The sequence below is a fragment of the Cloeon dipterum genome, chromosome 4 (assembly GCF_949628265.1).
Source record: "Cloeon dipterum chromosome 4, ieCloDipt1.1, whole genome shotgun sequence".
Lineage (NCBI taxonomy): Eukaryota > Metazoa > Arthropoda > Insecta > Ephemeroptera > Baetidae > Cloeon > Cloeon dipterum.
In genome coordinates, this window is record NC_088789.1 from 2,263,341 (window position 1) to 2,287,366 (window position 24,026).

General features: G+C 41.2%; 5 protein-coding genes across 5 annotated transcripts in view; 2 read left to right on the forward strand and 3 right to left on the reverse strand.

Moving 5' to 3' along the window:
- Positions 1–7,437, reverse strand: part of LOC135944001 (uncharacterized) — a 46,620-nt gene extending 39,183 nt beyond the window's left edge. Inside the window, exon 1 of the mRNA XM_065490674.1 lies at positions 7,109–7,437. Coding sequence (XP_065346746.1) covers positions 7,109–7,322 — 214 coding nt within the window. The 5' untranslated portion in view covers positions 7,323–7,437. The remainder of the gene's footprint in view (positions 1–7,108) is intronic.
- Positions 7,438–8,856: 1,419 nt separating this feature from the next.
- Positions 8,857–18,408, reverse strand: Mvb12 (multivesicular body subunit 12-like Mvb12). The gene is made up of 8 exons (XM_065491622.1): positions 18,065–18,408; positions 17,811–17,931; positions 16,129–16,333; positions 11,391–11,520; positions 11,235–11,339; positions 10,944–11,179; positions 10,827–10,888; positions 8,857–10,070 (listed from the first exon to the last, which is right to left on the reverse strand). Coding segments are annotated over exons 1-8 (963 nt in total). The 5' UTR covers positions 18,067–18,408; the 3' UTR covers positions 8,857–9,968.
- On the forward strand, positions 11,783–14,568 carry LOC135944577 (adhesion G-protein coupled receptor G2-like). The gene is made up of 3 exons (XM_065491616.1): positions 11,783–12,971; positions 13,093–13,301; positions 13,361–14,568. Exons 1-3 carry the CDS (start codon positions 11,806–11,808, stop codon positions 14,473–14,475), a joined length of 2,490 nt encoding a protein of 829 aa, XP_065347688.1. The 5' UTR covers positions 11,783–11,805; the 3' UTR covers positions 14,476–14,568.
- Positions 18,409–18,835: 427 nt separating the features above from the next.
- Positions 18,836–24,026, forward strand: part of LOC135944583 (14 kDa phosphohistidine phosphatase-like) — a 59,515-nt gene continuing 54,324 nt past the window's right edge. The window contains exons 1-2 of the mRNA XM_065491623.1: positions 18,836–18,996; positions 19,309–19,464. Of these exons, the coding sequence (XP_065347695.1) occupies positions 18,927–18,996; positions 19,309–19,464 (226 nt within the window). The 5' untranslated portion in view covers positions 18,836–18,926. The remainder of the gene's footprint in view (positions 18,997–19,308; positions 19,465–24,026) is intronic.
- LOC135944578 (arrestin homolog) overlaps positions 19,758–24,026 on the reverse strand; it is a 43,271-nt gene continuing 39,002 nt past the window's right edge. Inside the window, exons 6-7 of the mRNA XM_065491618.1 lie at positions 23,641–23,900; positions 19,758–22,373 (exon numbers count right to left, since the gene is read on the reverse strand). Of these exons, the coding sequence (XP_065347690.1) occupies positions 21,738–22,373; positions 23,641–23,900 (896 nt within the window). The 3' untranslated portion in view covers positions 19,758–21,737. The remainder of the gene's footprint in view (positions 22,374–23,640; positions 23,901–24,026) is intronic.

Below are 24,026 nucleotides of genomic sequence, written 5' to 3' on the forward strand. Positions count from 1 at the left end.
TCGTGCCCCGCAAACAAAATCCAATCAGCGAATCGACGTTCTATTAATTAATACCCGCGCGCACTCTCTTTTCGCTCGTAACAAAGTTGCAATTACATTTGATATTTCTCTCCTGCTGCTCGCACTCGTTCAAGGTTATCTCAGCCGAGGTTCAGGTGCGAGTGAATAGTGCTCAATGCTCAATGGCTATAATAACCTATCTGCGGCGCAGCAGAACGAATCACATCAGCAATTTGTAATCATGTGTGAACTGGTTCAACCAGCAGGAGAAATCAACAATAATCAACGGAAAAGCTGAAAACCACGCGTTATTATATTCGACCATAAAAAGAAATTTGACGGCTTTGATCTCCATTCCAGAGGAAGAGTCTAGCTTTTCATTACTTTGCCACAGTATAAATTGAATTACCGCGATAATTCAGATTAAAAGAGTATGCACACCGAGCAGGTAGAAAATGAAAGTTCTTCTAATTGGACTGTGTGAGAAATATAGAGGAACAGTCTCTTCCGTGAGTGATCACGAACAACAGGCGAGCAGCGACATTATATCAATTATGAATTAAATACCTAATTATACTGTAAATTGAAGTATCATTAATCTCCTTTGAAACTAGCTAACAGTTATATAATTTTTTGTGAAATTCATTACAGAGCGTTACTGTTTTTGCAAATCAAATTATTCCGGTAAGTTAACATTGAAAATTAAATTAGCGTTCAAGATCAAGTGCTTGCGCACAAATCTCATTACTCTTGGCATATTATGTTTCTAGTTTGCTGAACGCCAAGTTGCGTCGCTCAGCCGGCACAAGGCTTTTCGCGTGAAATCGCACATTTTCTTCCTGACAAAGGCACTTTGCGAGTGAGAGGACGCGTGAGAATCACCGGCACGGATAACACCTATTGCCTTCCTCCTCATTCCGCGCCACTTGCATTTTATTATGATTATTTTCAGTCTTTCTGCTCCGCCACTCCACAGGTGTTGCATTATTCGCGCGCGCAGCAGTCGGCAGTCGGCACCGACCGACCGACCGGCCTTTTTTCTGCGCGCTCGCATTCTTCGCGTGGATATTATGCCAAGTCGAGATTGTTTTCCTATACTATCAGTATGGCATTGAAAGCTGCGGCAGAGCCTCCCACAATTGTCTCGCTAATCTGCATCCTTGTATGTATCGTCGCGTAATAATTTGCTAATTTCTGCCTATTAATCTACTCCAGTAACCTTCATTCTCACGTTAATGCAAATTTTTAGAAGGAGAAAACTATACGTAGAGTCGATCAAGTGTGGAAGATAGGCGAGCTATTCAGGCTGTGCGTGCAATAAAATTAGCTTTTTACTCGGAATTGGTGATGTGCGAAATGAAATTATCTGTTTAGCATGTTCTTTCTATTATAGGGGCTCTTGAACTAAATAATGTTAAATTCTATAGTATCTGTTGCCAGCATTGAATGGGCCAATCCTGATCGTGGAATTTTATTATAATGATAAAATTTCGTTTACTGCTAAAAGCATGAACGTGAGTCGATTTTGACCCCGCGTGGGATATTAAAAGAGCAGAGAGCGGATTCCACTTTTAAATATAATTTTTTAAAAGCCAGAATGTCCTTCAGGGCAAACGTGTCTCACGCGAAATGGCAAAAACTGACCATGCACAGGAATGTGTCCGCCAGCAAAAACATTTTCCGACCAACATGATTATGAATACGTATCATTGAAAACCGCGACAGTCAACGCAAAAACCGCGAAGGAAAGAGACAAAAGGAGTCTCTCTCTCGTTGATGAAAATGCAAAAGTGTTTTTTTTCTCCTGGCTAATGGCAGGTGACGCTTTTGTTTTTGTTCAATTCCTCTCGATACTCTCAACAGACGAGGTAAAAACAATTTGGCTAAAATGCAGAGGAGGGAAAGACCGGCCGGCTGCTGCTCTGGTCGGTGTACCGCGCGCACATTTTCTCATCCTCGGAGGCAGCAAGTCGAGTAACTGTACTTTTTATCTCGTCTAGTGAGCGTGAAGCCAGCATTAAAACGCGCAGGCTGCTGCCGACGAGCCAGAGAAAAATGAATAAGGCGGCTTATCCGGCGATTGGGCCACTTCTGGATGCACCGCACACACACGCGGGGCGCGAGAGGATGAATTATTGGGCAAATATAGCCGCGACATGAAAGGGCTCATAAAAGCATAAAGTAGGCAAACACATCTCGAGAGTCAGCTGGACGACCGTGCTTTGAAGCATTTCGTATGCTGATGAGTCGAGTCGAACGGTGAAGCAGCAGCAGCAGCGCATTATGGCACCGGAGGAGCGTGTACGTATAAATAGAAATTCAGCCCAACCGGAACTGATGCATAATAATGGATTTTATATCTTCATACCAGGTATGTCGGCAGAGAGGCATCAGTTCTTCGAAACGTGTTTGTTCCAGCCTCGAGTATATATATTCATGTGTGAGATGCGGAGAGTATACGTCAAAAGTCCCGTCGTGAGAGATTTTGTTTGTCATTTTTCGTGTTTTCGTTCAATGACACTTCGGAATGAAATGAAGAACAGATGTCACGGACCTCTTCTACAATACAAAAAAGATTTGTTCAATTTTATTATATTATGGAGCGTCATGTGGCCAGCACATTTCTATCTTTGTGTATCAATTTTATCTAGATTGGTATGCATTTTGGAATTAAAAAAAATCCCCCTCAAATGATTAGATTTAAAGTTTAATCTTTTCACGCCACAAACTAATTCAACAAAGCATAATAACCTTTGACCTTGCGCCACTCTCGTTATGGTGACACGATCATATATGCAAATTATTGCTGGTTTAATTAAATGGCAGGCGGGCCGCGGCACAAAGAGAAGCCACTCCTGTCTGCGCCGACTTGCGGGTGCAAGGACAAATTGCCCATATAAAATTAAAATACACTTAGAAGAGATTCACTAATGGCTGTTTTTATGAAAACAGCAATCCACTATATTGATTGTCACACAATTGCACGCGAGACATGACGTTTGCGACTATTTCCAGAGCAGACGGAAAATTTATTAATGCAAGCCACGCCGGGGCAGCTCTGCTCCGCGGTGTGCGAATTTTCGTTGAAACGTGCAGTGAAATCAGAAGTGTCTCAGGAGTGAGACTGTCTCGGAAATATAAATTGTGTAAAAGGGTGTCGTGCTCGTGGACAGAAGAAATATATATACTTTTAATTTACTGAGCAATTGTGCTACACGCCCATCGCCGTTGCGTGGCCACTTTTAATAAAAACTACGTGGGAGGAGCACGGCCGCGTTTTTTCCCTCTCGACAACACGACGTTTAATGAGCCACTTTCTTATTTCACCTTGTCATGTTATTGCCAGGGAAATGAGCCATCTCCGGCCAATAGTTTCTATAGGAAATAAAGAAAAAGTGTCATGGCTCGCCCTTGATTTTGGAATATTGAACGAGTTTTCACGCTCGGCTAGCCGTTTTTTTAAAACGAATGAATTATCTCTGGTTCGTGCGTGATGCGTAATTGGGACTCTTCAGCCACAGACGCCGAGTGTGTGACTGATGTGTGCGATATTTTGCCGCTCTGGTTCACCAGCAGGAAAACGTATTCTAATGTTGGTTTGGGTTTTCTAGGCTCAATAAAATCGAATTAATTGAATCCAGTGGCAAAAGAGGCCGACATACTTTTTGTAAATAAATATCTCTCTTTCCTCTTAAATGAGTCACTTTCATTTCTGAGGCTGAACAGATGTCCAAAATAATATAACCCCTCCTTGATGACAGCAGCCGAGTCGGCGATATTTAATATATGCATACCAATGGCACACACGTCATAATATCTCACAAACAACAACCCTGCTGTTTGTTACGTTTTCGCGGAATATCACGACGTACAATACGGCGTGACTGGAAACACGAACACGATCGAGCCATTCACTTGCACTCGAAAGAGCCGATATTCTATTTTCTGTGTACAAAATGGGTGTGTGCGTCGATCGCGCGGACACGGAGAGAAAGAAATGCGCGCTCGCGATAATTTCCCTGCTGGGCACAGTGCCCCTCTTTGAGCCTAACCTACTGACGGCTGCGTGGGCTGCGGTGTGCCCGTCTCCACAGTTGCATTTTTTTCTGTACGTACGTGGTGGCAAAAAAAAGATTGTATTCTGTACGTGCATGGGGCTATTGCCCAACGCCAAAGAAGAAATCGTGCGGCAAATGAGGAACGCAATTCGCGTGTAGAGAGCAGGCCGTGCCCTAAAAGCCAACACTTACTTGATTGGGCTAAATTTTTGACAGAGAAAATACTTATCAAGGGCGGAATTTCAGTCCAGGGGATTGTTATTTGCACTATCAAGATTGGCACAAATTGTAACGCATTTTTGCGAATTTATTTTTTAAAATTATTAACGCATTTGCATGGAGATTTATGGCTTCAAAGCACGAAAAGGCATAGCTCCTGAAATCATGCAGCATTTTACCAAGCCAAAATATTTTAATTAAAAGTGATGAATGTTTACAACAACATTTTTGTTTTAAAAAAGCTGACCTAATTATGTTATCTCTAAATAATTGTGATAAACACTTTAATGCAAATTTGATTATTTAAATTTGCGATTTGAAACAACTTTTGTAGCTAGAGGTCTTAGCCAGTCGCTCTGCGCCGCGCCAGCCGGCAAATTTTGGATAACGTGGGCAGCCGCAAGCCGCCGGTGGAAAATGGTCAAAAATTAAAAAAAGTTCAGGAGAAAAAAAAGATTCGTTAAGCACTATCAAACTTCACGTTTAAAATATTGTCAGACGCGCTAGCCGCCAACCACCGGGCGAAAACTTCGGCTAAGCCTGTCCCGCCAGCCGCCGCCTTAAATCTCGCGGCTGAGACCTCTAAACAGCTCATAGATCATTGCATGTGACGATTTAAATTGTTACTCAACAATCGTAAAACCTTCTTATTTCCGCATAAAATGAATAAATCATCATCGCCACGCGCAATTAATAATGGATAAAATAACAGCAACATTCATGCGTGTTGCAAAATAAAAATATCACGCTCTTAGAATAAAAAATCAGCCGTAACGCATCAAAATAATTGTCTGCATCTGCAGTTTTTCCAGGTCTATTTCCAGAGCGCACTCCAATCACCGCCAGAAGCAAAAGTGGTTGTAAAGACCAACTCGAGATCTATTATTAACCCTTTTAAGCCCAGGTAATTGAGCCGAGATGAATGGCCGAGAGCTAAACGATCCGTCAAAGAAAAGACTGAAAAACGCAAAATTAGAGGCAGTTCATCATCCTTCATCCTCGGCTCTCTCCTAATTCGTCCGAGCAGCGATTTAATTCATTATTTGGTGGCGAGAAACTCTTGCGCTGGGTGCGTTGGTCGCGCGCGGCTTTATTTTTCCACGCTCGGCTGCGCCACGCATTTTATACGCGAGGGCCATTCTGACCGCCGCCGGAACCAGAGCAGCTAGAAACAAAGAGGTAATCACCGCAATTTCGCACCTGCAGAGTACTGTCCTTGCCTCGCAAAGGCTTCTACACATTTACACGTTTTTTTGTCAATCAGGATGGTGGCCCCCGTGATTTTAGATTCTTGGTTATTCGCACCGACCGATGGAGGTTTCCGCGTCTCTGGCGAAAATTGTTTCATCTCAGTTTGCGGTTTTCGAATGGTTGGTCGCTAATGTAGCTCAAAAAGTCGAGCTGCTCATAAAACAGTTATTGTTCAGTTGTGAAATATTTTTTATCACTCTTAGAATTTTGGTTATTTTCATTTAATAGTTTTGATACTCAAATTTCAAGATAAAAAGAGTCTTAAATACAAGTTGTTATTCTCCTCTCTTTAAAACAGTTTAAAATTTTTGAGCCATGATTTAGAAATCAATGAAATTATAAACAGTTTGTTCATTTTTCATGGATGGCAATTTAATTTAAATCGCAGTCGTGTTTAAGAAACAACTCTGATTAAAATTATTATGGAAATTTCACATGTTTAATAGATTGTGGAACACAAGAGAGGCGGAATTAGTTTTTCACGCGCGACTCGTCCAGCCGGCTAAATCAACCGAATTTGCTTCCACGTTTCCCACGGTTTCAGGGCTTTTAGTTTTGCTGTGCGTGGAGTGGAGGAGATAATGCCTTTCTTTTGTTCTTATCTGTCTTTTGCTGAGGACTATTGTCAATATTTACTAAGCGTGGTGTAACAAAAAACTGCACGTCGTGACACACGAACTGTATAAAAAAACGATTTCATTTTCCAAGAGGGTTGAACGAGCCCCAAATACCTTGGATTGGGTGAAATTTTTTTTTGCAATATTCTATATGGGACCTAGTCGGGCGTGCTTCCCACACAGGGTTGAAAAAACCCCGCATTTTTTGAAAAAATGCAGTGCAGTGGTAAAAAAACGTTTTTTTTCAATTTTTACCAGTTTTGTGCAGGCAATGTTTGAACCTCAGTTATCAATAATATTTTAATTATTAGCTTGTGACCTCGACTTGAAAAATTGTCAGAAATAATTTGTTGAGAAATTGAGGCAGCAAATGACAATTTAAAAGAAAAAATCTGCATAGTAAAGGAAATATTGCCAACTCTGACCGCAAATTCAAGATTTTCCAAGGGGATAAATGTATTTCTTGCATTTCTTGCGCAAGAAATTGGTAAAAATTGAGAGGTAAAAACCAGTGGTGAAAAACCGGGTGGTAAGCAAATGCAACCCTGTTCCCACAGGAAATAAGAAAGCAATAATTTGACCCTTTGTAACCTGTCATCTATTTTGAGCCAGTACTGTTTGTTTGCAGAAACCATCTAAGTAATATAGAAACGAATTGTAAAAGCTGCTTAGTTTTATTTTCGGCTTATAACAAAAGCAGGACACTATTTGAACTCTCAGTTTTTCGTCATTTTGCGCGCACAAGCACTAACACGGCTTCTCAAGTTGAGTAGCAATAATTACAAAAGTATCACGTTCCTTAAATTAAGAACAATTCAGAAAATAAGTAAAAATAGGAAATAATTGATGCGCAAAAATAACTCTGCTTCCGCACTGATCTACAATAATTAGCACGGGAAATGCAGAGCTCATCCGGTGACCGTGAGCGCGCGGGTACCCTGACCCCTGGCGAAGATGGCTCACCTGATAACGTGGTGGACGCCAGGAACAAATTCTCCTCGGTAGAGTACGGGAAACCGTAAGCAGGCGTCCAAACACTGTCGTCATCGTCCTCCTCTTCGGTTTCCTCGTCCTCGTCGTCCTCCTCCTCTTCGTCGTCGTCGTCGTCGTCGAGGTCCTGCCGGTCGGCGAACAGGTCCATCCTCGAGTTCCAGTCCTTAAAGGTGAGGCCTGCCATTATGGCGCACCGCTGCACCGGCGCTCGCTGAAAAACTCGACTGACTGACTCGTGCACACGTATCGTACTACGCGGAGGGAGACTTTGCTTTGCTCGCTCGCTCACTCGCTGCTGCGGCCCATGTCGGCGGCGGCGGCGGCGGTGGCGGTGGGTTCACCTGCCGTGTTGTTGTCTGCTTGCCTCTCCTGCATTCCTGCCGCCGGCCAATCGACGTCCGCCGTCGACGCCACGTGACCCCACCGCTCGCAGGTAAGCCTTCTCGCGGCGTGCGGCGTGTGCCTTATACCTTTAAAACACAACGCCGAGACGATCCGAGCGATACGAAAGGTGCCGTGCTGTGCCTGCCGGCTGCGTTTCTGACGTGAGAGCAGACGATAATGTGTGTGCGTTTTCGTCAATGCTGAATGCTAGGGGGTGCGATTTTCCCCCAAAAGAGTTCTGACTCACGACCTTGGTACTTATTCACGCTCTTTAATGAAACGAAACGACGTTATAATAAAAGTCTTACAAACGCGTAAACGTCTATAAAAATGTTTAAAATTGTGTGGTATTTTTTCTTCTCATCGGTGGATCAGAAATTTAAAGTTTACTTAGAAACGTTTAATCATTTCTCATTCTGTAAATGATAAGTAATTTTTAAGGCAACCCAAACTATCCACTTATTTTGGACGCGAATTTACAGCTAAAACTCCTATTTTATATATTTTGGATTTTAAATTTCCAGCAAATATTTCGTTTAGTTCATTCGAGACTAGCTGTAATAAATAAAACAGCTCAACTTGAAAGAAGCAAGAGATTTTTTGATTTTATTGTGTATTTTATGGTTAGAAGAAACTAAAGTCACGAAATATAGAGGCGGCAGCTGATTGCAACTCCGACTAAAAATTATTTTGTCCCAGCGCTGACAGAGAATTTGTTTTGCACGCTGCTGACCAGTTTTGAAAAGTGAAGCTGGACACTACTGCTTTTAGGGAACCGAAGGGCACGAGACCAATTTTTTTCTCACAATCAAGCACTGCTTTTCATTACCCCGATATTTTTCCAGCGCTTTTACAATTAGCCTAAGTCAGGGGGACCCGAAATTAGCCGGCTGGCGCACTACTAGGCCTCTAAAATGTTAATTAAATTGTCGGCTCCTCTTCTACATTCCTCTACTGATGTTGATGTTGGAGGGAAAAAGTTATTCTAAACCCTATACCGCGACTGATTGTGAGCTGTAAAAATGTTTTTCTCTGATTATTATTAACTTATTCCAAAAATGAAATCCATTGAAATGTTTTTTAATTAATTCTGACAGATATACATGATATTCGAAGCAAAATCAATTGTATTTAAAAACTTAAAAATCAACAAAGATTGAGCTTCGCCTCATGCGCGGTGATTTTTAGAAAATGATATCAAGTTTGTCAATTTTTGTTTTAAAAATGCTTTAAATTTAGACCTGTTATGCTTACCTATATATAAATTCCATAGATATCTTTTTGAATAGAATGGTATTAAGCTTCTGAGAAACAATTTCGAATGAAATGAACTGTTTTGAACTATAAATCTTTATTGATAAGACCAATAAATAAATCACATTTTGCTGTCTAACACAAGGTTGGGGAAAATCACAAGGACAACTAAATCGAGAATCACTAAATTTTAGTTTGAAATAAACATACAGGGAAGCTAAATGATTCATTCCATTGTAAGTATAATATGTGTTGGACATAATACAAAATGTACACAATGTAAAATCCACTTTAAAATGAATGGTAGAATTGCAAAAAACCGAACAAGTTTTCCGGGAACACCAACATACAGTATCAACTAAAGAATGGCACGATCGCACCTGACATTTCGATTATAGCTATTGCAATATAATACTAATTATTCATTGGCAGGTTTTCACTTACATATCCGCAGCTGGAGAAGGAAAATGAGGTAGCATCAATGCTTTTCAATTTTGGATCTCAAAAAGCTCGCTTTCCAAAATTAGGTTATTTACAATCTCTCATGAATAATACTTCCATCCTGATTTTAGGACATGCAAATGTTCTTAAATATCGGGGTCTTAACAATTAATTGTTGTATTTTCATGCGCGGTTTAGATATATTCCAGGGTCACCCGGTAAATAAACAAATCGATTATTTACCTAATCAGGCTAATGATGGCTGTGGGAAGAGCATGGCATAAAATGTAGAGTAATATTTACACGTAATGATTAGTTGAGTGCAATTACTAGCAGGATCAACGGGAATAGTTTTCAAATGTGTCTATCACAAGCAAAGCTTGATAATTCAGTATTTTTGAGCTGATTTTGACAATCAAGTTTCTTTATCTACGGGTAATTTGCTTCTTTTAACAATAATTATTGCCAATAATCTGCATTAACAGGCATGATACCTGTAACATGCAATGGATTCAATCGATTGAAGAAGTGCGTTTGCTCTCTAGTTCAGTCCAATCTGCAGCCTTTCAAATATGTTCTAGGGGCGAAAAAAAATTTGCACAAGGACGGAACGACCTCTCTGATACCAATTCGCAGTATGAGGCAAGGAAATATGAACGCTAAAAAGAATCACGGGATTGTGTTTAAGCTTGAGAACTTCGTGAATGGTAAAAAGGCAGACTCGCAGTTCATAGTTTTCCATGGCTCCACACTAACTTGAGCTCTGCTGCGTCTGTCGCTCAGTCCGGAAGTCATATGAAAATTCCCTCTCAATCTCGTACTCTGTCCAAGTCTTCACTGTTGTCGGTGGAACCTGCAGACAGTTGGCATTTTTGTTTCTGACTTGATTTCTGATATTAATTATGTTCAAAATGTTGTGATTTTAATTCATTATTAAACAGTACCCATTCAGAACTGTCTGTCGAGACGGCAAAATTGACCAAAAGACTCAGATATAAGCGTCGGCGCCGGCAAAACCGCAAAAAACAGGAAGTTTGGTGACAGACAAGGCCGTGTCTCGCCAAATGTGCTCGAAATTAGTGAAAAAGCATAAAAAACCGATCTCAGGTAGGGGTACCCTAAAAAGGTTGTTAGGGTATCCCAAGTAAAAGTCCAATCAAAGACCTGTCCGATGAGACCTGTTTGTGGTCGACGATCAGACAAGCAGCCGAATTTTAATAAAAATAAAACCATCTAGACCAGTGAGCATTACGCGCCGCGCGAAGAGAAAAAACGGAAATCATTATTTTTAATTTTTCTGAGCGCGAAAAATCTGAAAATTTGTTTCCAGACTGGCGACAGTCCTTTGCGTCCGGTGAAGTTGATAAAACTATTTAAGTTTTCTCCATTTGGAAAATTCCCCGATTTCCCATGTAATCGTTATGAAGAAATTAAGCTCTAAATTATTTCCATAATAATATGCAACAGAAAATCCCCTATTCACCTTTGCAAAACTTTCTTTTATAAAATTTAATAACAAATAAAAAAATTAAACAGTTTTACAACATGAAAATTTAAGTTTCATTACTAAAGGATCTACATCAAACAATTTAATAATATTTAAACTCACCGAAGCTGGGTCTGCCATTGCTTTCAACTTTGGGCTAATGATAAATGGAACTCCTTCTAGACCTGCAAACCAAATCAATATTAGCATAATGCAAATGAGGGAAACCACAGATTTTACCTTGGAAAGCAGCCAGAGTCGCGTAGGTTCTGCTGGCAGCTGCTACAACCTTTGAGGATTGTCTCACCATGGGATTGCGCACTGGCGAGACATGGTTGGGTAATGGTGGCGGCGGGCGGATTGGCTTTAAGCTGACATAGTCATCCATCGACTCTTCGCTGCCTGGGGTGGGTGGGGCTGGTGCGTGACCATTTGATTTTCTCCTCGGAGTCGCTGGCGCACTGATATTTGAATAGCTGAAATTAAGACATTATTAAATTTTTGCTTGAGGCGAAAAATTAAATATTTTACCTATTGATGGGCGAGTTGAGACTTGACAACGAGAGTGAAGGGTTTGGAGTGCTAGCCACAGAATTAGGAACTGATTTGAAGCAGACTGTCAATCCATTAATCTCTCTATAGGAACAAAATTAGTTTTTACTTAATTTACAATTAGTAAAATCATACCCTGCGAGCGTAAAGCCCTCTGGGGCTTTTTTCATTTTGCTCAGCACTATGACATCGGTGACAAGGTTGGATGTCAAACTTCTTTTGGAAAGGCGGTAGCATAGTTGTTTTTTCCTCCAAGCTTTTTGCTCTGAAAAAATAATAATTAATTATGAGTGAGTGACAACAATTTGCGGCTGCGGTTTTGCATTTGAAAGTGTAAAATCTGTTTTTTAAGAAGCTCTCACTTCTACGAATTGTTATTATTCACCCTCGAAAGCACGTAATAGTGGTTATATTTTTAGGAGATGACGAGCGTACGAGTCGCTTTCACGGAAAGGATGTGGTTTACGGTTTATCTGCTTTTTAACAAGCAGCAAACATCAATTTTTTAGACGCTAGGTTATTCCCTCTTTGGTGCTGCGTGAAAACAGCAATGGTTACACACAGCGCCCTTTTCGTTCTCGCTCTTGTGAGTGTTTCGTACGGTCAAGCGCCAATGGGCAACGGCACAGACGAAACCATCCATTTGACACTCATGGAAAGTCACTCAAGCAACGTACTGGCAAGTCTTAACGTCACAATTGAGAACTTCTCCTCCACAAGGACGGTGTACAGAGACACCAACCTGCGATGCTTTTCAATCATTTCGGAGGGTGGCAAGATGAACAGGGTCGTGTTCAGCAGAAGTGGACTACGGGATACGAGAACCGGAAGAACGTTTTTGTATGCTTTGCACATACAAGACGAAGGAAAAATCAGGTGCGAATACAAGCCATGGGGCCTGGTTCTTCAAGCGAGCAATGAGATTTTCGTCCGATTTGGACACAATCAGGTCTCCGTGGTTAAGTTGGAGCCCAGCATCGACATTTCAACACTCCAAATGGCATTGATGAGCAGCACAGTTCGCAGGAAGGCTGCAGATCCGAATGTATATCACATCGAGTCTGAATATGTCACCCAAAATCCTTTTGCGGACAGACTGAATATTCAAAATCTGAATCAAAAGCTTGTGCAGACTCTTGGTCCCAGGGTACGAGTTGAGTACGTAAGAAGCACCAAATACTGCCCGCCGATCGACGAATTTGGCATTCCCCCAACGTTCACCACGAATAGTACGTACGTTTCGGCCGACAACAAAGTGTTGCATTGCATCGGAGACTATTACACCGGCGCCTACTGGGATGAAACGGAGTTGGCTGCACTTGGATACAACCGCGGAGCGCTAACCACCGTTGAAGCGCTGAAGATTTTCTCAAGACAACTCACGGACCTTAAGCATCCACAAAAACTTGCGGTTATTGCAAATCAATACGAGAATTTCGCAACTGATGATAGCGGACTACTGAAACAAGCGAAAGCTCAAAACATCAGCAACGAGCTCCTCATCAACTTGGACGCCGCACTCGTCAGCGCTAAACTGGTCAATGGTTCCGAAGAAGAAAACAGGAAGCACTTTTCCGCTCGGGTTGAGGATTTGAATCAGACAAAATCAGTTGGAGTGATTGTCATGGAGAGGTCTGTAGACAAGAATGAAACCCAAATGCTTCTTCCGATACTGAAGGACTCGGATAATAATATGGTGATGGACCCAAGCGTAAGGTAAATATACATTATTTTCCATTTCAGGTTAAAATTACGAGATTAATTAAATTAAGGAATTTTTGAATGGTTGTTTGTAGCGCATTAAATCAAATAAAAAATATTTTATAACTTATTGTAGTGCTGGGGTGAGACTTCCTGAAAGCTTGCTGGAGAGAGAGAATGTTTCAAAGAGGCTGGTGGTGACGGTGTTCCGGGAAACAGCGACACTCTTTAACGAACACATTAGCACGACGAGTGTGGTCAACGTTAATCTTGGCGGCGTGCACCACAAGGACTTGAAGAATCCCGTAATAATTTGGTTTCGCAGAAACGCGTCAGCACCTCTTGGTAAATAAAAGCAGAATTCAAACATTGCAAGTATCTAAAAGCCGAACTAAAATTTACAGGAGTTTGCGTTTTCTGGGATTTCTCACTAAGAAATGGAGCCGGCAACTGGTCAACAGAGGGATGCTCACTGAACACCACGCATCAGTTGCCTAACTCAAGCTACGTTATAGACGAATGCCACTGCTGGCACATGACCCACTTTGGAGAAATCATCTGGAACTCTGACGAGGATTTCATTAGCTCGGAATATGCCAAAATGGAGATGGAGCTGGAGCAGATCAGCGTGATCGGATGCATAGTTTCCCTGGTTGCTTTGTCAGGCGTGTTCATCTCAGCGGCCGTTTCACCAAAATGGCTCAGAGGCGTCGGCCAGAAGATCCTGCTGCAAATGGCCATCAGCTTCGCCTTGCTGCTGTCCATTTTCCTGGTGGCAACGTTCGTCAGCCAACAGCAGCTGGGAGAAGTAGGCTGCTTCTTCGTTGGATTTTTCCTGCATTACGCCATCTTGAGCAACTTCTTCTGGATGCTGGTGGCCGGCTACCTGCAGTACAACCGCCTGGTCAAGGTCCTCTACAGTCGCACGCCAAAGCTGCTGCTGAAGGCGTCTGTCATAGGCTGGGGCATCCCGGTCGTCCCCGGCGCCGTCACGCTCATCTCCCAGAGTTTCTGGGTCTACAGCAAGCCCCCGCTGTACCTTCCCACTGGCCTCGCGTTCTACCTGACCACTTTCGCACCGCTCGTGGTCACCCTGGTGCTTAATCTGTGCATCTTCGCGGCAATCGTGAAGAACATGTACGTCATGTCGGAGAATGAGCCGAGAAAGCACGCAAACTATTGCCTCTCGGTGACCAGATTCAAACAGATCGCCTTCCTCTTCGCGCTCTTCGGACTCAGCTGGATCTTCGCTGTCTGCCAGGTGGCGTTCAAACAATGGCGGATCATTTTCGCCTACCTCTTCTGTCTGACTATCACCTTCCAGGGGATATTCTACTTCATTTTCTTTGTGCCTCTGCACGATCTCGTACATGGATCATGGAGAACCCTGTTGTGCGGAGGAAGGATGTTATTCAAGATGGAGTGGGGAAGCGAGCACTCCACTGGCACCACATTCACCACCGCAAGCAGAGGAACCCGTGCCTCCCGGATTTCAAGAGTGTCATATTTGCCACAGTAAAATAAAACTAAAATTTACTGAGCAAAGAAAAAAATACACACGCAGGTTAATCTAATAATTTTAATACACCGAATGGCTCTACTCCTACTCCGCGCGTAAATTGATCGCTCATTCTGAATGTTTCGGATATGGACCAGACAGGTAGTTAAAACCAGGCATTTTTTTCGGCAAAAATTGTTTTTTAATCGATTTGAATTTACGGCTAAAATAGGAGCTTTCCTACTAAAACACTGTTAAGATTTTTTTTTCAATGTTGAATTTATAATTTAAAAAATTGAAAAGTCTTTAAAATGTGTTTTATAATTGAATTATTTTATTGTGTTACTTCCCTAATTTTAGCCAACTTGTGCAAATTAAGCCGGTTAAAAAAGCTGGCATTTTTGCAAGTGATTCAGGATTCCCTACAGCTAATACTGTGGATGTGAATTTTGGTTTGCAGTTAATGTACTGCTGCGGGCCCAAACAGCAGCTGCACAGTACGAGAACGTGTAATTTAAAAAATTTCCTCATAGAATTCTCACTAATAGCTAAACATCCTGAATTAATTATCCACGCAGAGTATTGGAGCAATTCAGATTTTTTTCTCCAAAATTTACTGTTTTCACTGAATGGCTCTTTAATTGATACGAAAATTTAAATTAATTATTTTAGTTAGCCAACTTTGCCATCGTCTCACTACAAGTAATTGTAACATAAGAATGAAACGATTTCAAAATCGGGGAAAATGTCCAAGATGGAAGTGGAAATTCCCATTTGCTTCACTACCTAGGTGAAAAAACAAAGGCAGGCAAGTGCATCCTGCGCGAACAAGGTTGCTTTTAGCTGTTTTAAGGTACAAAATGACTAAGCAACCCACTGGTGGCCAGAGCAGGAAAGCCGCCTTGACAAATAATGCATTGCATGCATTGAGCAACGACAATAAGAAAACCATTATAAATTGCTGCAGAGTAAACAAACAGAGTCAATCGGTAGGGGGTGTGAACGAGCCACGCTTGTTTGCCCTTACAATTAGAAAACATCCATGGTCAGTCAGTGTGCAATTGAGTCTGGCGACCGGCTGACGAGGCTTGGGATTAGCCAAAATTGCAATACAAAAACCAGTGATCTAGTGATTGTCCTCCTTGCACAATTTTTAAATTTCTCTTCTTGACCAAACAAGCAAATGGGAAATTTCCAATTTTTTTGTAACAATAAGCATTTAAATTGAGCAAATGACAATTTCCCACTTTTAAGAGTTGTCTACAATTTAAAAAGAGATTTAAAACATTAGCCTTAATTCTATAAGTTAGCAGTAAGGTAGCTTACGCGAGATATTAAATAGCTTGTCTATAACAGCTTCAAGAAACGTTTCCTCATATTGATATGACTTTAAAAAAGGGATACAGCTTGTAAATAATTATTCCTTGCTTCTGTTGCCAATAAAATGATACATCACAGTAAACAATTCTTTTAATCTTATTGAACCAGCCGCCCAATAAATTTCATTATATGATTCATCAGCTTGATTCAGAGCTGATAGAGGCTCTGGAAGTCTGCATATTAAGTGAGTGAGTGAGCATCACAAATCAACAATGCAAAGAAGCGCGCTGGATTGGAACGCCGCCAGCCGTGAGTCAATGCGAAGGGGCGATGGATATATAATTTTTCTCTCACCGCTGTCGATGGTTCTCGGGAGCAGCGTGTAGCCGTCAGGGGGCACCTCCTTATCATTCACCACGGCGATTGACTCGACGATGTAGTCCGACAGTCCTGGCAAACCCTGCTTCTTGGAGAGGCACAGGTAGCGGGTCACTTTGCGTCCAAAGAAACCATCTTTCCACAAGTCCGCGTCTGAGTCTTGATCGTGCGTTCGGGACACCTGCCAATTTCAGTTTACTTGGATTATTTATAGTTTGCAATCAGTGATTCGATACTTGGCGGCAGTTGAAAATTATTTGAATTGTTGGATGCAATAAGCAGTTGATCAATAAAAAATTTGTTCTAATCAAAAAAGGACAAAAAAGATGTGGTAAAAATTCAAATTTTTTAAATATTCGCTAAAATTTCAAGCGCTGGACCACATTTTTTTGGCAGATTTCGATTCCTCTCGTCGAGATCTGTCCAACAGCGTTTTAAGGGCAACTCTTTGTTCTGAAATAAAATCAGATTTCAAGTAAGGAGACAGTCCTCACCATTTCAAAAGCACTTTTCTCAAAAATTTTGATTAATTTTTGGATTCAACTGAAACCCAAACAATGGTTTCCCGGCTTTGCAGTATCAATGTGTCGGAATTAAACGATAAAAAATGAATCAGGAATTTATTTTCATGGGTTATTTCCATAAAGTAAAATCTTATCAACTCTGTTGGCTCTAACAAGATATTCAACTTTACAAGGACAGCAAGAAGGACATCATTGACAAAAGTTTAATCTACACTACTGCAAGGGATTTCCTACTATTCTTGTTCTTTTTATCTGATCGTGTTATTAATTTGGCCTGAATAGGAATTTTTTGTAGATAAGTAATTATTTTTATTAATTGCGAGTTAAGCTTTAATGTCCCTCATAAGATTCGATTTGTTTTATTCAAGAGGTACTTTTAAAAAAATGTGGCATTAATATCATATCTCCTTTAAAACCAGTTTCCGATTTTGTATTAAAAGGAAATGGAAATCTCAAAGTCTTTCTAGTTTTAAATATTAGTTAAAACGATTTTTTCCATTAAATTGCAGCTGATGTAACAGCTGGTAGTTCATTCTGAATTGGCTGGAAAATTTCCCAATAAATATAATTTTCAAATCAAAAAAATGTGACAGTTGGCTGGCACACTCCACCACACAACACGCATAATATCAAAATTGTTAAAGTTAGAAATTGTATCAATAAATCATCTTAAGTACAAAAAAACGCAGTTAACTACACAAAATAATTTTGGTTGCGATATTTTACGTGTTCGTGAGGTAAAGGCAACCTCTAAATTTAACAACTTAGATAACAACACATCGCGCTGCCAACTTACTTGTGCTAGATTCCCCCTTTCCCTTGATAAAGTCAGGACTGTTAAGAAATAAACGAGGAAATTTCAAGCTCAACGACAAGCAAAAATCAAATTGCACTGTTAGATACATACACAGTCAAACCAGTCAAGTAAGTTGATAGGATTAGTACATAATATCAATGAAAGCGGAAAACCACACATCCTACAAAACAATGTAATGCCAAGTTACTTAAGGTAAAACGACATTTATTTCCCAGTTCAAGTGTCTCCACATTCCATTCAGCGATATAGAGATGGTTTTTGTAATACATAATGCGGTCAACAACAAGTTTTGTTGCTTAGAAATACATATTTATTACCACATAGAAGTCCGGAGGGCACTTTTCCGAGTCCTCGACGACCCCGATCGAGGTGATAGGCCGGTCGTCCGGCAGGCCGCTGTACAGGCTTTTGAGGTCCATCAGGTTTAGCATCGGCGACCTGCGGATGTTGAAGTAATTGCCCACGTTATTGACATTGCGGTACACCAACATGATTGTGTTGTGTGTGTGTTATTCGCACGATGATCGCAGCCAGAGTGACAGAGGGAATTAAAAAATTAATTTTGACTCACATTCACCTGTTGTTGGCGCTATTCGACCTTGGCGTCGAATGGTCGCGTGCAGGCGGCCGAATTTTACGGGAAGTCGAGTGCACCAAGCCGAACGGCCAAGGACGATTCGCCTAGCAGTCTAAAGACGCGCCCGCCGAGAGCACCATCGCGCTCCGGGCCCGTCTCACGCGATCTACTCCTCTGCCCAGGCTTATTTGGCGAACGTTTGGACAGTCGGCGGCTCGATCGGCTGTGACTGGCGAATAGCGAATAGCAGAGCGTCTGGGCGAGCCGAGTTCCAAATCTGATCAAATTAATCGCGACTTGAGACACTAACTCAATGAGACTCGGACTTTAAACCACGACGAGTTGTTTTTCTTCAGCCAAGACAGATGGCAAGGCGTGCGAGTAGGTAGTACGGAACAGAGAGAGACCAATTGTGATGATGAACTATGAATTTTCGTATAGGTGAATCCAAAAAATTATTTCCCTTACTAAAAATATCTTTAAAACTTTGTAAAAAAATTATCTGAGACCTTTAAACGAAAATACTCGATGAAATTTAGTTTAGTTGAGGTGTTAAATCTACTCTCCTTTACTAAAACCTATCGAATCCATTTGCGTTTAAATTTTGTATTTTTCGGGAAATATTTGTATGCTTTATAATTTGTCCTGTATTTTAATAAAATTGTTGTATTCAGCTTAGAGCTACAGCATTATCATTTTACTATGAAAGTATATTCTGATGCTATAATTACCATTAATTATATTGTACTTTTTCATGAGTTTCAGGTTCTTCAACTCATACTCGTGTTCATCTACTGGCCAGGAGTAGAACTACAGAAGTGGGAGTCACCGCGAAAATATAAACAAACAAAAACACATGTTCGTAGCTCGGTCCTTAACCCTCCTGAAGTTACAGCCTGTTGCGGCCTTTTTCCTGCCATTAATAGGTGATAATTTTGCCCATTTTGTTTGAATTTAAAGGAATGATTACCTTGAAACTGGATTTTATTCAAGGCTTTATTACATAGCATTTTAGATTGGATTAGAATATTTTTTGACACCTACAACAATATGAAATTTACCTTGAGATTGAGTTGGAAAACCCTTTTTGTAATTAGACAAAGAAGAGGATAAATTAGTCCCTCGTTTATAATTATTCACGTCATCAGTGCTGCCTTAGTTTTTAAAGAACAGCATTATATAACATTTTACGACTGTCAAATATTTTTTTTAATTTGTTTTTATTCTGCTCGTGTTAGCCCATTGCGGAATGTCCAGTGAAGCATTCGTCAACCTTCCCGAGGTTGATATCGACCCTGATGGCAGGTTCAAGTACATTTTGATCAGGGCCACCGACACGAAGACCAAAGAGAAGAAAATGATCGTCCGTGGATATAAATGGGCTGCGTTCCATGGTGAGTACAACCTAAATCGTTTTTTATTTGACTCTATTGTATTTTAAAACATATTTTTAATGTTACTTATTTGTTGAGCAACCGTACCAATAAAAATTATATGTTTGCTTAATCAAAAAATACGTAATATATATTTTAATTTTAAATTATATTCGTTCGATTCACCTTTAAAAACCATGATTCATCCAGCATTTCTATTGAACGTCACATTTTTCTGAACGTTTCCCTCTTGCAAACTGCCAAAGGTCATTAAAAAATTGGTAAACGATTTAAAAAAAATAATACAACTTAGATTAATATGTCATAAATACTTTTTATTCATCATAAATGACTTGATCACAATCGAGTAACAAAATACACTCAGCTTGAAAGGGTAGGGGTGCATTTATCTTGGGTTTGACACACATTCATATTTATTGACATGGTTTTACAGCAAATTCTTCTCGCAAACACTGTTCAGCCAATTACAACAATTGAGGGTTATTTTTTATTCCTCACACGAGTTGAATAATCTTGTCGGCTGTCGGATTCAACCCTTTTTGAGATCATCGCAACATGTACTCATTTCAATTTTAATGAATTTATCAGCTAATCTGCGTGAATTCTCCATGCTGAAATATTTACAGTTAAAACGAGGGTTGCTACATGTATGAGGGCGTAGTGTGCGTGAAACAAACGGTATCATCCATCATTAACGAGATGCAATTATTCCTGGCGTATAATATATGTATGTATGTGTACAGTTACACGCAGGCACACATTGTTAATCAGGTTTAGCTATTCGTGTGCGGCCGAGCGAATGTAGAAAGGGTTTGAAAAATGTACAAATCGGGTAAGCTGTAAAAATATTGTTACTCGGATTCTCTTGCTGGAACTGACTCCAGCGGTTTTTCTTGCGAAATTCCACTTTTAATTGACTTAAATGTTTTCACCGTTTGGTATTTCGATTTTTATTCTCGCTTGCTCGTTTATAGCAGACACTCCAGTTTTACAAGGGGACACGTACTCACTTTACACTGGAAAGCTTGACAATATAAATACCAGTTGTTTAAATCCTTAGTGTTCAAAGTTCGAAGCCACCGTTGACTTTCGAAATAAATTTAATTTTAAGGCACTTCCGCTGGGGTTTCAGATTCAGTTCTGCCACTGTGCATTCTTCACTTAATATAGTTTCTTTTGACGTGCTGTAAACCAAAATCAGTCCAGACATTCGGCGTAGAATCGTCGGAAAAGATTTTATATTTCAAAAAATAGCTTTTCACGATTCTACGGCGATTGGCTGAACCAATTTTGGTTTTCAGCACGTCAAAAGAAAAGATATTAAGTGAAGAATGCACAGTAGCAGGAATGAGTCTGAAATCACAGCGGAAGTGCCTTGAAATTAAATTTATTTTGAAAATATACGGTGGCGCCATGTTTTGGCAGCTTCGAACACTAAGGGCTTACGCAAGTGGTCAATTTGAGTGGGAAAATGAACAAGATACGAGAAATTCTAGCGCGGAAAGCAGCATGTAGTTCAAAAGGCTGGAAAATCGATATCTATCATGACAGTTTATCGTTTCAACATCAAAACAAGCGTATTTTCGTTAGGGGACACGCACAGTTTTTTAAAACACTAAAATTTAAGCCATTGATTATTATTTTCATCTTTCTGAATTGGAACCAAGCTTCCTCGCGTTCCATTTAACAAAATGCAGTTAAATCACCTTCGTCTTTCGTTCTCTTTGGCAATGATTGGTGCTTTCCAAGGAAATTCAAATCGTAAAAGCTGTCACTCAGCACCTTGCAGAAGCATAATATTAGAGTTAATCACAAAATTCTATTTTGTGGGAAAGTACATCATCTATCTAAGTATGCATGAGGAGGTTGAAATATTAAAATGACTGACAGCTTTCTCATATAGTGTTCCAAAGCTTTCACCTTTTAAAAATATTTTAAGCCACACCAAGTGTATCATGCGTTTTAGGTTCATCATTGCTCTAGCTTTACACTCAAAAGGGTATAATTGCGTTTCGAAATATGTCCGAGAGCTGTTCGTTTTGAGCAAATTAAGGAAATCAATTTGATTAGACGAATTTTAAAAACATTTTCACTGTATAACAGCGGGTTCAATTAAAACGGGAGCATATTATAACACACGAAAATATTCAAAGTCCACCCCTTTTTCCAAAGACAATCACACAACAACATCCAGCAACGGACTCTGCTCTTTATCTCTCTAGTAGAATAAGCGTGTAAGTGCTTTTTCGCCGAAATCAGCATCAGGACAGCGATCAGCAGCTGGTCTCGCCGCTAGGCTCAATCGTGTCGACGCCGCTAGCCGTGGCGCCGATCTTGGCAGGCCGTTCCGGAGGCGCCCGCCGCACTCCGTCGTCGTCCAGCGGCGCCGGCGGTTGCTCGGCCAGCTCGATGGTTGGGGCCGATGGCGTGGGTGTCGGGGACGGCTCCGGGGGCATGGACTCGCCTTTGTCCTTCTCCTCGGTCGGCAGCAGCGTGAACGGCATCTTGACGCTGACCTCGGAGTTCATGGCGCCGACGATCAGCTTCACTTTGCAATAGTAGGTCACGAAAATAGCGAACACGTTGCGTTCGGCGTCGTTGTTGCCGTTAGCACCGCCACCGCCGCTGCCTCCGCCGCCCCCGCTCTCCGGCACGTTGGGATTGCTGGTGGGCCCGACCGAGTGGCCCCGCGTCACCGTCGACGCCAGGTTGGCGCCGCTCTTGGTGTACGAGTCCTCCAGGGCGATCCAGTTCTTGGTCGAGCCCTTGGTGGGGAACAGCGTGTACGAGTGCCGCACGCTCTGGCCGGGGGCTATCGGACAGTCCTGCCGGCTGTTCACCGACGCCACCACATTTTTGAACTTGCCGTTCGAGAACATGCACACGTCCACGTGCTGCACGATGAAAATCTGAAATCCGTGCATGATATTGTTAGTACTTCTGCCATCAAATAAGACAAAAATTATAATTAGAGAAAATTAAATATTGACAAATTTTCTATTACTTTTTTTTATAGAAAGAGCCTTTTTTGCTGTTGGATTTAAAGGGATTGATTCCTTTCGTGTGATATTTGTACTTAACAGGCGGAGATATTTTAATTTCTAAACTGGGGCCACTGACCCAAAATCATCGGATTTGCTAGTGCAAAGACAAAACAAATAATCAAATCGTCGTTTTTTTTATACCTGAAAAATGCAGACTTCAAAATTAATGCGGATCTTTTTTAAGACTTTTGCAAAGTTAAATTGGGCGCTGCGCCGTCACCCGATCGGGCTGCGCATGATGGCCGCCCCAAGTTTGAACGTGTGACTTGAAATAAAAAAAAAATACAAAAAAGCATACATGCGGGTTTTATCAAAAAATTACAGTAAAAAGATAATCAATGCCCGTCGCGACCATGGCACATTGTTTTCATCATGAATTTTGCCACTGGTCGAGAAATTACGTATCGCTCAACTAACACCCAATTTTTTTTAAATTCGAGTTTCTTTATTATTATTAAGTCTGGAAGCAGCCATGTTTGAATAAGATTTATTACTGTTGCGTGAAGAGCACAAAAGCCCAAGATTTAAGTGACGGCGCAGTGAATTTAGACTTTAATTTGGAGTTTGATATAAAAAATTCAATATCAAAATTAAACATTTGCTCGCTTTCATTCTCGACTTTTGTTTAGAGAAGCGGTAACCAAATAAATGGCAACTCGAAGTTTCCTGATGGTAATAACCAAGATTTATTTGCATTTTTTTCTTCGGCTTATGTCAACAGTGCTTTCTTGCAAGACAAATAGCAAAGAACTCCGTGTTAAACTTGATTGCAAATTTTAAGAAGCGAAGGAAAGAACCATTTTGCTTATTTCTCAGAACCAGCCCCGCGAGACATTTTTGACGTCAACGTCTTTCTCTTTTCTCTGAGTGAATTTTGTTCCATTATGAGCTCTCGCCTTTCACTTTAAATCGATTGAGTCTTCCAATCTGGCAGCAGACCGTGAACAGCATAATTGAAACTCAACATCGGGTTGAATCCACTGATGCATGCGTCCGAGGGAGCAAATCCTGCTCGCAACAAATCTAAACTCAAGAAGCTGACGAATCGAGGGGGAATCGAAGCAGCTGTCGAAATCGAGTAGAGGCAATTTCCTGGCCAGAAATCAATTTCGCATGCAACACAATCACTTGCCTTGATCCGCCGCACCGTTTTCCGGCTGTGGTTGTGGATGGACAGCTTCACGTGCACCGCCTCCCCCTGGCGATAGAAGGCTCGGTCCAGCACAGCATCCAGTCGCACCCGGCCGTCGCTCAGCATGAACGGCTTCTCGATGGACGCCCGCGGCGGCGAGCCCGAGCTGCGGTGGTTTATGTCGACTGGACACCGCTGCAGCACCCGAATGCCCATTCGCACTGTACACCGCCGGTGAGGCTTTTCTTCTGGCCGATCCGCTAAAAAAGAACACAAATCCATCTTCAATCACATAATTTTCTTTAAGCCGCTAGTTTTAAATGTTGTGCTGTTTTCATTATTGCCAAAAGGTTTTTACAAGCGCGATTTAACTGAATAATATATTT